Genomic DNA, 14,291 nt, shown 5'->3' on the forward strand with positions numbered 1-14,291 from the left:
CTTTTCCACAGCTTGTATGAAACACTGTCAAAAGGTGGACAAAAAATTAAGATAGTTATAGCTTAATTTGTTCTCTATCAAAATAACACTATTTTAGCATGTTTTGTGCCTGACATAGAATAGTGGAATACTCTCATCATTAATCATTTTATCTTCTATATGCATACAAAAAAAGTTTACTTCAATAATGAGTGGATGGTGGAAGATAAAGAATTCAAACTAAGCTGGCAGGCCTACAATATCTTTCTTCCTTTTCCTTCTTTCTAAAGATAGGCAGGTGCATCTATTTTCAGAATTCTAGTACCTTACCCATTCTCTGATGATTATAATAGTACTCACAGCATTCTAGGATTCTTTTCATCTTGCTCAGTTCATATGGAAATACCTAGTCTGTGTACTGTCTAATGTGTTCTTTCACTGTTCTAGCCGTTAGCCTATGGTTACAGTTTTGCTCCTTGGTCACCCTCCAGTATTTATAAGCTATGTAATTAAAATCAACCTCAATGAAGGAAAAAAAGTCACACTGAGCTCATTTCATCTTGCTCATTTGATAATTACTATCTTGCCTTCACAAATAAACAGTATTACTACTTAGCCTCTCTCCTTGGACCTTTACACTTTATGCTCCTCTTGGTAACAGTGGAAAAGGTTTAGTAGTCCACTTGTATTTTGGGGCACCTATAGGTAACAGCTGAAACGGTTTAGTATACCACTTGTATTCTAAGTACACCCCTTTTCACCAGAATATGAAGAATATTCTCTATATTCTAGTGAGAAGGGGACACGCTCAGAAAGCACACCAAAGAACTGCTCTGTTACTAGAAGTACCATCCTTTTCTAGAATATTCATAAACACCAACATAAAAAAAATAAATATATTTAGCAAAATGAAACAAGAAAAAAAAAAGCAAAGCAACATGGAAGAGATACAGCATACAAGAATTTGCAGTCCAAGGTAACCAGAATATTTTCCTGCTATTCCTCTTCAACAGTAATGCCTGTTCCATGTCAGGATATTTCATAAGTGCTTCGGGGAGCCCTTTTCTCTCTGACATTCTAGAGAGCATATATTCAGAAAAGAAACTTTCAACAGCCTATATATTTTATAACATTAAAAGGACAAGAAGAAAATTCAAGATGTAATAGCTTCTTCACAGGAACAACCTTACATTAAGGCTTTAAGAAAGTTACCTGGCCCACAGATCACATATTTTTCCCCGTACTACCATTCAAACCTGCCAGAATGCACTACTTTCTTAGAATAGCATCATCATTCATGCACCTTTTTAATGTTATCTTTCTTTAGTGGAAGATAAGATTGTATCTACTAAAGATACCATTGCCATTAAGATAGCCACTGCTAACATGGGCTTAAAGAGCTGGGACGTCTTTTATCAACTCCTGCATACAACAGTCTTTCAAATAAATTCAAAATAGTCGAACTGCTTACAGCAATCAAAACATGAAGCAAACAAGGTCATAATAATGAGACAATCTGGGTTTTCTAAAAAATTCTAAGGTAACTAGGAGAAAGACATTTATCTCAGAGGTTGCACCAAGGAAGACTAATGCACAAATGGGTTTATATTTTCCGTCTTAAACAAAATAAACATAGAAACAAGAAATACATACAAATAGCCGAAGAAATACTACAGATGAGAAAAGCTTTCTCCATCTTTCTCTCATTGACGTAACGGTAAAAGCTTTCCAAGTAAAAGCAAAGTCAAAAGCATACACCTCTGAAAAATGAATTTCATAGACAATTTTGTATCATTTCACATAGGTGATAGGATGAGGCAAGACTTGCGCAGTCTTAGGGATGCATTACCTGCTGTGAGGGCAACACAAGACAGCTCAACAGCAATGTTTTGTAAACAATTGACCTAAGCACTTCCTTCTGTCTGTGGCTGACTACAGATGCTGCTCTCCTACCAGGCCAACAGAACATTTCACTCATTCAGCTAGCAGTACTTCTGAAGAGGCCAAGATTCCTCTCTGGTACCGACAAAAACTAAACGTGTTTCTGAAGTCACTGCTAATAGTTTCTGGATGTGCTGCTTCAAAATTCTAAAACCCTTTATGCAAAAGCCTGAAAGGGAACAAACCAAAGATGCTATATGAAAAGAGCACGAGCTAAGGAATTCTGGAAGATTTAATATTCTCCATCGCTACCCAACAGAAAATGAGTAATATCATCTGAACAAACAAGCCAGCAGTTTAGCTTATGATGCATGTAAGCACTTAAAGCTGATATGACCCATAACCCATTCTCTGTTAACTTTAGTGCCAGAGAGTCCTAGGATAACTCCAGCTGACATACAAAATCCAAGAGGAAAACCCACATTGGCACGTTTTTCCGGTATACCTCTCCTGTTAGGTGGTGGGAATGACCAAGTTCTCAGCTTGTGCCATTTCCTCTGCTGGCTGAAACAAGGGGACCTGGTGTACACATTTAAGACACGTCATTCACTCAGGAAAGAGCAATGATGCATTCAAACATATACCACACTAACTAGTAGGTCACAAGTGATCATGGTAACCTGGGTTTTATGTCAACTATCTAGCATAACACCAGCTTGCTCTTTCACAATCCAAATTTCATTTTAGAGATTAAGCTTCTGTACATTCATTTAAAAAATAAAGTCCTTCTTCCAAACGCTGCTACTTCTCAGCTCCAGTTACGGCCTCTTCACAGAATCTCTCCTTCCAGATGTCCAATCCACCCCTCCAGCAGTAGTAAACCAAATACCATTAAGTTGGTTCTTGGCAGCGTACGGGCAAACCAGTCCAAAGTTAGTGTTTAGATAATGCAGTAGCTTTCACCATGGTAAGAATCCTCCTCAGAGTCCTCACTGTCACAGCTGCTCACTGACAAGATGGGGTAGATGGAAGGAATGACACTGCTGTCATTGTCCACAGCTGGGTTCACCAACACCTTCCATTTCTCTGCATTCAAAACAGATACAAAAATTAGCACCAACCACTGTACCCACAAATGCTGCTAAATTACTAGTTTTCTTTGAATCTTACAGCCTCCCACTGTCAGTTTATATTAGGTCCTTCAAGCTACAGGGCATAAGTATTTTTCATTTTAACTTTCATCATTAAATAACTATTTTTTATTTGTTTTCAGTTTCCCATATGCCTCTTTCTGTTAATATAGTACGTATGAGAAGGAGACATTCTGCATCCCTTCAGTGGCACACAATTGGCAGAAGCTAGCAGCTAGCTGTTACAGCACGTTGCCAGGTAAGAAAGGAAGAAGCAACAAAACACGGTAAGGAGCTCTCAGTAAGTAATGGCAGTGCACAGCCATTACTTATTGAGGGACACTGAAGGCCCCATGAAAACCTCCACACATTTAAGAGCAGTAAACTGGTGTCCCTTATGCTAAGGTTTATTATCTGACTAGGCTTCTCAAGTGCTACCTGAATCATTATTTCCATGTCAGCTGATTCCTTCTCAGGATTTCATGTTTAATTAGACATATGGCTACCTTCATCTGAATAACGTTTCCATCACTGAATAAGATGACCACACAAAGCAATTCTTCCTTTCTCCTGAAGGGTGTCATGGCAAATCTACATGATTTCCTACAACTGACCAATTTTATATAGTTACAGCATCTATCACATGTGAAGGTATGCTACGAGCCTATTTTCCACCACATGGAAGTGAAGTGTGCTCCAACAAAGGCAACACTTCATCCAATCACGACTAGATAACTGATGAGGCACTTCAGTGGTGCTACAGCATACTCTGCAGATGTGCACATAATGCAAGAGTGGTGTCTGCTCTGCAGAGGTGAAAGCAAATCACGAAGCCATGCTGCACAGCCTCCAAACAGCACAGCATTTCCTGAGAGAATCAGGCTAAGTTGGTTAAACAGGTGATTTTGTCAGGTTAGAACTAACACTGCTTAGTGATGTCATTTTATGTCACCATGAAGGATCTGAAACATTTCGAAAGCAGCTCTCATTATGAAGGACTTCAAAAGGCTCAACACTTTGCAAAACAAAGGATCATGCACTTATGTCTACAACGGGAAATCAGGACAGTTACTTAAGGGAACAGAGCAACAGAAATTTGTTAAGGGGTAGCAAGAAAGAAAAGACTTCTATGTTTCGGCACCTAGATACCAGTGTTAAGTGCTCTAGAAATAAAATTGGAAGGGGGGAAGCAGAATAGGAATACTGGAATTTTACCTACAGCCCTTACTGTCATGCACAGTCTTTTAGCTACAACTAGACACAAGGTTTTGCATTAAGGCCATAGAGGTAAACTCTGTAAGAACGAGTATGGGAAAGCAGCTGCCATTTCAGCCACGTGCCAACATTCTTTTCAGGGATTCCTATGTAAGTCTAGTACATGGAAGAGAATTCAGTTTCTCGTGAAGCACTGCTCTCCTGAGTTTCTGCAATGGTGTAGTCAATAGTTTGATCAAAAGGCGCCAGGCAAAAGGTTGCCTGTTATGCAACGTATCTTAAAATCATTTCCCCATCTCAATTGTTGCTGATTCTGTCAATAATGAATATTTATCCTCATACGCAATAGGAAGTCATTTTCCAGTATTTCTGCAGCATTCTCTGAGCATCTCCTTAGTATATAGGTGCCAAAGAAAAGTGTACAAAATAGGTGAAATGAGAGATTGTACTCATCATGCCACATCCACCCACCTCTCACCTTTCCGCTCTCTGATCAGGGACAGGCGATGCTCTTTCATTTCCACATCCAGGTTTTCTACCATCCTATCAATGCAGTTATCCAGCACCAGAGAGCGCGTCTTTGACTTAATCTCCTGCCTGCAGATAGGGCACTCCACTTTACGTTTTGTCCACTCATTGATACAGTAGGAGCAGAAACTGTGCGCACAGTTCAGAGTGACCGCCTGGGGAGTTTAAGGGAAGGATACTTATCAGAGCATGCTCACACAACCATTGCAAAATTAAAGTAACATCGAGGTCACAAAAATTTTAGATGAACACTTCTTATAAGGTAAGGGTGGGGAAGAAGCATAAGGGCCCTTCCTTGACCTTTTACAGGGGTCGCACATAAAATAACACTCCTATGCCAGAGTACAGACAAGTTTTAGAAACTGGTTAGTGTGTTCACAGTAAATCATAGCAAGTCTATAGCTAAGGCAGAGACAGAGAGAATGAATAAATTTACTTGAAAGGGTCAAATTATAGAAAAAAATCAGATACTACAAAATAGCATGTTAAATTACTGAAATCAGAAACTGAAATTTTAGCTAGCTCTTAAGTCATTATAAGAAGGCTAGCAGCACTTTTCCTGTAGTAGAAATGAATGTAAGGCAGCTGAAGTTCTAGCACAACATGAACAGAAGTAGCAGTTGGTATTTCTGACATAGCATAGGCAGCAGTCTACCTATAACTTTATTTGATGAAATAAAGCCGGCCAACTTCTCAAAAGTTTTTATCCAAACAATATAAATGATCCAGAACTTGATGAACACTGCATCCCCCCTTCCTTTACTAACCTCTTCATATATATCTAACCCTGAAGCTGTCCAATCCTAGTCAACTTAAAGCAAGGTCCGCTACAAAATGACTCCTGCCTCAGCAGGCTTGTCAGCAGCAGCTCAGAGCACCAGTTCAGACACGCTAGTAACTTCTGCAAGCCTGTGTGCATCTTAGGATTAAGCATTCATCTCTATGCAGGTAGAGACATTAGGGCTGAACTTGCTGTCCAGCAGAACATTAAAACAGACAGAATGGGATTCTGGACCAACCCTTACCACGAGTCACCTGTTTGGTCTGTTAAACTAAAGAAGAAAAGAAAAAAAGCTCCACTATTGCTTTAGCAGAGCTAGTGAAAGCTTCTCAACTCTGTTCTCTGCTGGCAAAGCCATCCTGGTTTAAACATACCTCAATGAAGTGTTCAGAACAGATTGTGCACTGCAGCTCATTCTCCAACACGTCATTCATCTGATTCAACACTTCTTCTTTTTGGGCTCTCACCTTTTCCTTCTCTTCCTATTGGAAAAACAAATACGGTCAATTACCAACAAGGTTTTACTCAATATAATATTGGTGGGAAGTGCATGTGGGGGGCAATGTAGTACAGGTAGAAACCCCTTTGTGACATGAGTTTGGCTTAAGTTAACAGAATGATTCTTTTGATGCCTGATGTAAAGAGCCAAACACCCAACAGACAAAATACCTCAAATATTAACAAAATAAATGTGAAAATTTAAAACATTTACTTGCATTTAACTGCCCAACATTTTTTGTTTGCAGTTAATTAGGCTCCTACCTGTTCCATCTTCTAAAAACAACAGAAATTCTTCCAGCTGAAGCTATACATTAAACAACAATTGCAAGGATGACCAAAACAAACAAACAAAAACAAAACCAACAGCCAGAGGTATGAAACGTCATAATATCCATGGGTAAGACATAGCACAGGATCCCTTAATTATCTTCCACTCATCACCTTGTGACAAGGGCAGGAAGAAACGTGGCTTATCACACGCATTATTAAAATGTCATGTTTCAGTCCTACACCCCTTGTAGGATGGCAGGAACACACTGCAGTTTTACTTAAACTGAAACATTTAACTGAAAATGAAGCACCCACTTTTTTTTTCTTAAATGAAGGACGGAATGGGTCTACTTCTCCTGCATAACACATAATTCAAGTGCCCTCTTTTCTGTATGACTGAGAAAGATCTGGTAATGACTCTTCAATACTACTTTATGAACAAGGCAGAGTATCTTCCCATGCACCCTCCACACCCACTCAAATTTTGGAAAGCTGCGTCAGCTGCCAGCTCAAAATACGTTGAGTTTTCCACTATAAGAGACAACACAGTCAAGGCAAACATTAAATAAACCATTTCTGCTGCTGCTGCATCTCGTTTCGCTTACGGAAAGCTCAATTTTATTCCTTACCTTGGTTTCTTCCAGTTCTTTATTCTTGGCTTGAATTATCTCTTCGAAATCTTTTTTATTACGGCTCAGTTCTTCCATCAAAGCATGATGCTGTAATGATACCATCCCAGAAATAAAACTGTCATTATAAACTACCCTATTAAATATACATGGCTTTAATCATGAAGTTCAGCATACTTATTTCTCCTACCTTCTCCTAGAAGAGCAAACCGTGTCTGTATGAGCTGGGGCATTAAGTTAAGGCAGTTTACACATAACCATAGAAAGGCTTGGGTTAGAAGGATCTTAACGACCACCTTGTTCCAACCCCCCTGCCATGGGCAGGGACACCTCCCACCAGACCAGGTTGCCCAAAGCAAACTGGCCTTGAGCAATTCCAGGGATGGGGCATCCACAGCTCCTCTGGGCAAACTGTGCCAGTGCCTCACTACCCTCTGAGTGAAGAATTTCCTCCTAACCTCTAAACTGAATATCCACTCTTTTAGTTTAAAACCATTCCTCCTTCTCCTATCGTTATCTTCCCAAGCATAAAGTTGTTCTTCATTTTTTATAAGTCCTCTGCCAACCTCCACCTGGACATAGAGCCATTGACCACCACTCTCTGGGTGTGACCTTCAAGCCAACTCCTTATCCACTGAATGGTCCACCCATCAAATCCATATCTCCCCAATTTGGAGATCAGGATGTCATGTAGAACTGCGTAAAAGGCCCTACAGAAGTCCAGGTAGATACATCAGTCGGTCTTCCTCTATCAACTGATGCAGTCCTTCATCATAGAAGGCCACCAGATTGGTCAGGCACAGTTTGCCATCTGAAGCTGTCTCGGATCACCTCGTCTTGCATGTGCCTTAACATTGCTTCCAGGAGGATCTGTTCCATTATCTTTCCAGGCACAGAGGTGAGGCTCACTGGTTTGTAGTTCCCTGGGTCCTCCTTTCTACCCTTTTTAAAAATGGGTCTGATGCTTCCCTTTTTCCAGTCACCAGGGACTTCACCTGACTGCCACGAACTTCAAATTGGAACGTGCTGTCAGTCGTTTATGACCTTCCTGGTGTCATAGCACCTCTCATTCCCTCTCCCAGCTTACTCTTTTTCTGTGTATCATGAGTCAACTCCCTTTTTGCAGTGACACAAATGACATGTAAACTCCCACAGTTTTACAAGATAGAAGCAAGCAGCACTAAACAAGATATATATATACACACATGCCACATCATGAATGAGGACAAAAAGGCTTAAAATGTACAGCAAATGAGCTCATGCTGTTCACAGTAAAACTCGCTGTAGAACACAGAAGTAAAAATGAAAATTTGACGGTACACGGCACATAAGAGGCATAGCCAGTGCCACTACAGAATGATCCTGCCCACCAGATGGTAGGATAGGAACTTCTCTGATTTTTTTTTTCTTCTAGTTAAAACTGCCAAAGCAACTTTCCCAGAACAGGTACCCAGCAGAAAGACCTCACGAAACAGCCCACCGACTTACGGAACAAATTCAACAAATTCATTACAGCTACTGAATGCTTTCAATGAGCACACTCTTTTGTGTTATTAGCTGGCAAACAGCTACTCCCAAAAAGGGAAACCTGTCACTTTCTGACAGCAAATTGCTCTGTAGAAGATGCAGACCACCTGATCTGCACTTGAGCCACAGCCCTAGTCTTCCACCAAGAGGCCATAGCAATAAGAAAGATTTAAATATATGAGTTACACAGCAAGACCAAACTTAAGACTCGTAACTACTTGCCTCTTGCAGGACCTGGGCCAGCTGCTCCTTCAGATTCTCTTCTCCATGTTGCCACTTTACTCCCTGAGAAAAACCAAAGAGACATTTTTGCTGGAAGGGAAGTACTGGAAGAAGTAAGAAATACTCAAAGAAAGCATGGGAATAAAAATGACTCTTTTGCACATTCCCTTTAGAGAATATACTTAAAGAAACAACACTGATTTTAGGTGAAACCTGAGAAGGCCCACTCTTGTGCTTCATAAGCACTACTGAAATTACAGCTATCATTTACTGCGAAGAGTTAAAATGAACGTATCATTTACAGTTACATACTTGGAACTCCTCCAAGTTATTCCAGATCCAAAGGCACTGGAATGTTCACAGAAGCCAAGAGGTCAGCAACAGCTTAAACATGAGAAAAAGCTGCACCTCTATCTCTGAATGCATTTAAAGAGATTAGACATATCTACAGCTCCAGCTGAACTTCTCTTTGTGCCTAAGCACACAACTCCAGACCTCCTGTATTTCTAATGCAGGTGTTTCTCCTTTAGCAGCAGACTTTAAAGGAAATAACTGATAAATTATGGAAGAAACCCCAGATGAATTCTTATTTCCTTTAAACCAGATTTCAAGTAAACACAAACAGAAAGGTAGACTTGTAGCTTCTTAGCTAGAAAAGTTAGTTGTCGACACACACTTACTGCTTGAAGGAACTTGCAGTTCCAAGAAAGGTTTCTTTTTGTTTTGTTTCTAAGCAAGAAAAACATCCCCTTCCTCAAACTCTGAATTAAGAGGTAAAGGAATATGATAAAGCTCTTGGAAAGGGAATGGATTTCCCATGTGAATTTAGCGTTGATTCTGAAATAGCCATACACCAGAGAAATTCCCTCTTAAGGTGAATAATTTTTAACTTGTTCTCCTTGTAGCCACAGATCAGGCAGAGATTTTTGATTTTGTATTTAAAAAAAAGTTTGCTTTTTAAATTAACAAATGCTTTTTTATCCTGCTGTACTTATTTTTTTTTAAATCTTGCATCTTTTCCATTTGTAACCCAATGCTTTGTCTCTCATGTTCTTTTGGTACACATTCCTAAAAGTAAAATACTTCTGTAACAATTTACACTGGATTAATTAACAGGAACATTGTTTCTGTTACTATTTTTGTATAGTTCAAGATCTTACTTGGATCAATGTCATATTAGGTGTTCTATGAAACCCAAAACACACAGACCAAAAAGATCACCGACATTATACCTCTAGATTCTGCTGCTCTTTGGAGAACGTCTTCTCCAGCTCTTCCATCTGCTGTTGATGCTGCTCTTGTTCTGTGCATAGCTGCTCCTGCAATTCCTGCAGCTCCTGTTCCATTGCTAGGATCGTCTTCTGAGCAGCCTTCCTGCGCTTTTGCTTCGCATTCAGAACTGCTGTCTGCTTATCCTGCACTCTGACTTTTAACTCCTTTATATCTCCTAGAGTTTTCCTCAGCTTTTCCAGGCCAGTCCACGACTGAGAAAGAACAGAGCCTTTCTGGTCCTTAGGTGCGACAGACACAGCTTTCTCGGCTTCCACAGGAGTGCTACGCACTGGACCACCGTCCTCCTCACTTGAACCAGGAGAAGGCAGCTTGACATCCATCTTCTCTGTCAACTCTTTTACCTCTTCTACCCTTCCACATGGTTTACCCAAAGGTCCACTGTCATAGGACACTCTGTCTCTTTTGGATCTGGAATTTGAAGGGCCTTCTGATCCAGATGTCTCTGATTCCTCCAGATTAAATTTACGTTTAGTTCTCGCACTCTTAGCTTTCCCCAGGTCATTCCTTTGGGCTAAATAGGGTCTGATTTTCTCCCATTCCTCTTTAATTACTTCATACTCATATTCGGCGGTCTCTCTGTTTTCCAAAGGCACTCCCAACTGGATACGGTCTCCTTCAGTTATAGGATAGGTTTTTGAAGGATCCAGGCGCTGTTTATTAAGCCAAACTCCATTCAGACTCTGCAAACGAACAAAGAATCGGCAAGATTCAATATGCAAGGTTCAATATACTAAGTCATCTGCAAGTTATTTCTGGCAACTGTAAACATATCCAGTCTTTGCAGTACTGCAATAGAAACAAGCTAACTCTTGAAATAAACATTGCAACATCCTATTTATTGCCTCAGCATCCCGTTTATTACAGTCACTGCGTTATAATATTTATCTTGTATTAGTACTACATTATAGATTTTTATGTACAAGCACTAAGAACAATACTAATATATGTACTTGTGCAGACAGAAAAGAACTAAGCCTAAGGGAAAGAAACTACCCAAAAGCTTCAGAGGCAGTAAGAACTATCCAACAGAAAAGATTCCACAGTACTGGAATGTTCTATGTTCTTGTTGATGTAATTATTTTTGATGATTAATGACACCTGAAATCCCAGAAGAAACTAGAAAATAAAAATGAGCATAGCTAGCACTGGTGAATGCAAGGAAAAAAAACAGTTCTCCATACATACAAGGTGAATATAAACAACAGGGAAAATTCTCTTCAAGAGATGATGTTCCCATCAGGAGTTTTTTTGTTTGTTTGTTTGAATTAGGCACTAGCTCAAGAAATAGTTTTGAAAGACAGGGAAACCGAACTGTGCTCAAGATGAACTGCAGAATCATTAGTAACTGAGATATCCCAGGGATTCAATAAAACAACTTGACAAAATGGTAGCAGTGATAACACAGAAGGTGTTAATAATTGATCTACTACTGATGTTTTCAATCATACAAACACTAAGTTCTCAAGATGATACAATTACCGCTACAGAGTTTTGTTTAAGAGTAGCATAATTTCAGTGGTAGCCACTCTGTTTCTTTCTGTAGTATCTGTCATTGACCCAAACAACCTTCAAGTCTGTATGACGTATTGAAAACTTCTTGTTCTACTAATGCTGTTCTAAATTAAGTTGCAGATTCTGCATTTTTCAGCATGAACGAGAAAGAGCAAAGATCACGTTAAAGAACAGATCACTACTGAAGCCGAAGTGAAACCAAGCAAAAGACTTCTCTCAACGCTTTATTCTGTGTTCTAATCAGCTGAGGACTTTAGCAGAAATACATTTGAAGATCACACAAAATATGATTTTTTCCAACAGCAGATTTTCATTGTAGTTTATTATAATAAAAGCAATTTTGTCACTGCAATAAAGAACATCAGTTTACCATTTTATTGGTTATACAAGAACGTTACCTTTCTGAATGCTGCCAAAAATCATAGTTGTTTCTTTTCTTTTCCTTTAAAAAAGAGCAACACAAAACAGGTTCACAGACAGCAAAGTGCCTGTGTGGGACTGTAATTGTCTGAAAAATGCTATACACAAAAGAGACAAACTACATACACAAAGCACTAAGGTCTGCATCCCAACTGCAGCAGACTGAAGCTTCCTGCTACAAGTGCACAACAGACAAGACATGCTCCCATAGACCATTCGTCACACTTACACCATGTTATAATCAAAGACCATATGTTGTTTGAACCCAAACAGGGCACTGTTTACAGGCAAAGTGAGAGTACAAGGTCTTCAGCCAGCTTCTGTACCTTGTTATCCTTGACAGTCCACTGCCCTTCTGCATTTTGCTGGAAAACACAGTGCTTACGAGAGATCATCAAGGGACATGTTTTTGACACCAGCTGGTACGTGAGATCTAATCCTCGACCTATAGTCACCTAAAAACAAAGTCATTGAAATTAAAATCACCAACAACATAGTAAATTTGGTTCATATGGTTTCAATTTAAGTACAGAAGAAATCTATCTGGATTAGCACCATAGAGGCATTTCCCAAGAATTCAGGATAATGTTGGGTGGCACTTTTTTGCATTTAAATTTAAGAGTAATTAGAAAATGGAAGACTGTACAAAAATTTGAAGCAGTCTCCTTCTCTCACATTGACAAAAATTTGATTGCTCTTAGGCAGGTTACAGCCTTGGTTTCACGTAAATTTTCCTCAGCAGTAAAGCTGCTCTAAGCAGCTCTCTCTCCATCCATACCCCACCTTATTCATGACCTAACTGAACAATACTTCTTCAAACCAGCAGAATCGTATGGACCTCAAGATTATTTCTTATCCTCTTCTTTAGCTAGCAGCATCTGTTCAACTCTCTATACAGGAAAGACACAGGAAAAAATAGCCCAGAAAACTGCCATCAAAAAAATGCATATGTAATTGTTGCCTTAAAGCATGCTACTTTTGTAAATCACACAATCATCTCAAGGCTCAGAAACTACACTACATGCAGCTCATAGCCAGCAGTGAAAGTGATCTAAATAATCTGATTAGAACCCAACTGCACCTTCTGGAAGAAGATATAATTTAATGGTACAGTTTCACAGTATCTTATTAAATCTGATCTATTTGCAGGCTGCCATTTAAAGCACGGCTCTGTTCTCCCTCTCTCCGCTGCCTCCTTTGCAAGATCTAATTATCACACACGCTTTTATTATTCATCTGCACGCTGCACAAGTTTCCAGCCAGCTCAGGCAGCTCGCCATGGAGTTGGACAACCGTGTGGTTCCAATGCAACAAGAGCACGTAGCCAAGGAGAGCAGGACAAAACACCTTTTGGCAGAAACCCACAGTTAAACCGGATGAAGATATTCTAGAAGTGCACTCTTTATACCTCAAATGAAGGCCGCTTTTCTTTTCCCCGGCAATCTCAACTCATTGGCATCACCCCTTTCACCTTCTATGACGGCAAGGTGCTGCGCTGAGGAAAGGTCCATTCACCACACGTTACCTGAGCGGGTCTCCTCCAAGAGAGGCACGTAACACCACGCGGGCAACCAAGCAAAACCAGCTCACACAAGATTCTCCACTCAACTAACCGAGTCCACGCCGCAAGCCTCGCGGATTCCCTAACTCAGGTCCGTAGCTGAGCGCACCTGCACGCCTCCTGGCTCCAGAGCCCCCCTGATAGAGCAAGAAAGCTCTGCACTTGCCCGAAGAGTTTCCTAGGGGCAAAAGGGGAGTTAAGAGGGATTCCCTTTGCAAGGCATAAGCCCAAAGGCGCTCGGTACAGCACGGACCCACAGCACTGAAGCAAGTGTTTGGATCCCTTGCAACTGAAGCATCCCGCCTTCCACAGCCAGCCGAGCTGCAGGGGATGGGTGCAAGGACCCCCCTGGGCTTTCTGATTAGAAAATACAAACACCTAAAAAGGCTTTTTCCTATACCACATTGAAACATAAGGGAAACAGGTTTAAAACGTGACGCTGTACCCAGCTAAGTTAATTATGCACAAAGCCAAATATATCAGGGATTTTTCCCTTATGTTACGACGCCATACAAGCGGCTCTTACTTCAACACAAAGTATTACAAAAACTAACACCAAGAGCAGCTAGAGGCGTAGCAAACCGAGCCCAAACACGCCCCCCCCCACCCACCCCCCCGCGCGTTGCCAGCCCCGCGACGAGCCACCCCAGCCCCGCTTTTCCCCCTTTTCTTCCACCATCGGGAAGCCGGGGCGGCCTCCCGGCCCGCCCTTGGGGCCGCTCCCCCCGGCTGACCTGCGTGCCGGCCTCCAGCAGCAGCCAGCCGCCGCTGGCCCCCAGCCGCCGCAGGCACCATGCCCGCCGCGCCGCCATGCCGCCCGCCCGCCCGGCGCTGCACCGCCC

General features: G+C 41.0%; 1 protein-coding gene across 3 annotated transcripts; it reads right to left on the minus strand.

The window, feature by feature from the left end:
• Positions 1–1,566: 1,566 nt before the first annotated feature.
• RNF8 (ring finger protein 8) lies at positions 1,567–14,287 on the minus strand. 3 transcript variants are annotated; one of them, XM_066993840.1, is made up of 8 exons: positions 14,184–14,287; positions 12,215–12,343; positions 9,896–10,636; positions 8,664–8,726; positions 6,915–7,004; positions 5,889–5,996; positions 4,684–4,888; positions 1,567–2,946 (listed from the first exon to the last, which is right to left on the minus strand). In XM_066993840.1, exons 1-8 carry the CDS (start codon positions 14,259–14,261, stop codon positions 2,801–2,803), a joined length of 1,560 nt encoding a protein of 519 aa, XP_066849941.1. In that variant the 5' UTR covers positions 14,262–14,287; the 3' UTR covers positions 1,567–2,800. The 3 variants fall into 3 exon arrangements, with proteins under 3 accessions (XP_066849941.1, XP_066849942.1, XP_047936081.2); XM_066993841.1 differs by having other exon boundaries at positions 4,677–4,888; XM_048080124.2 differs by lacking the exon at positions 14,184–14,287 and adding an exon at positions 13,297–13,476.
• Positions 14,288–14,291: the final 4 nt, after the last annotated feature.

This window comes from Anser cygnoides, chromosome 3 (assembly GCF_040182565.1).
Source record: "Anser cygnoides isolate HZ-2024a breed goose chromosome 3, Taihu_goose_T2T_genome, whole genome shotgun sequence".
NCBI lineage: Eukaryota > Metazoa > Chordata > Aves > Anseriformes > Anatidae > Anser > Anser cygnoides.

What these genes read in the sequence shown, in the direction of transcription:
- RNF8 (XM_066993840.1), bottom strand. Translation starts at nt 14,261, where the DNA reads ATGGCGGCGCGGCGGGCATGGTGCCTGCGGCGGCTGGGGGCCAGCGGC. An exon ending in GTTCTGAACACTTCATTGAG is followed by an intron (nt 4,889 to 5,888) that starts GTATGTTTAAAC and finishes TAAACTCCCCAG; the next exon opens with GCGGTCACTCTGAACTGTGC. An exon ending in CCTGATCAGAGAGCGGAAAG is followed by an intron (nt 2,947 to 4,683) that starts GTGAGAGGTGGG and finishes TTTTGAATGCAG; the next exon opens with AGAAATGGAAGGTGTTGGTG.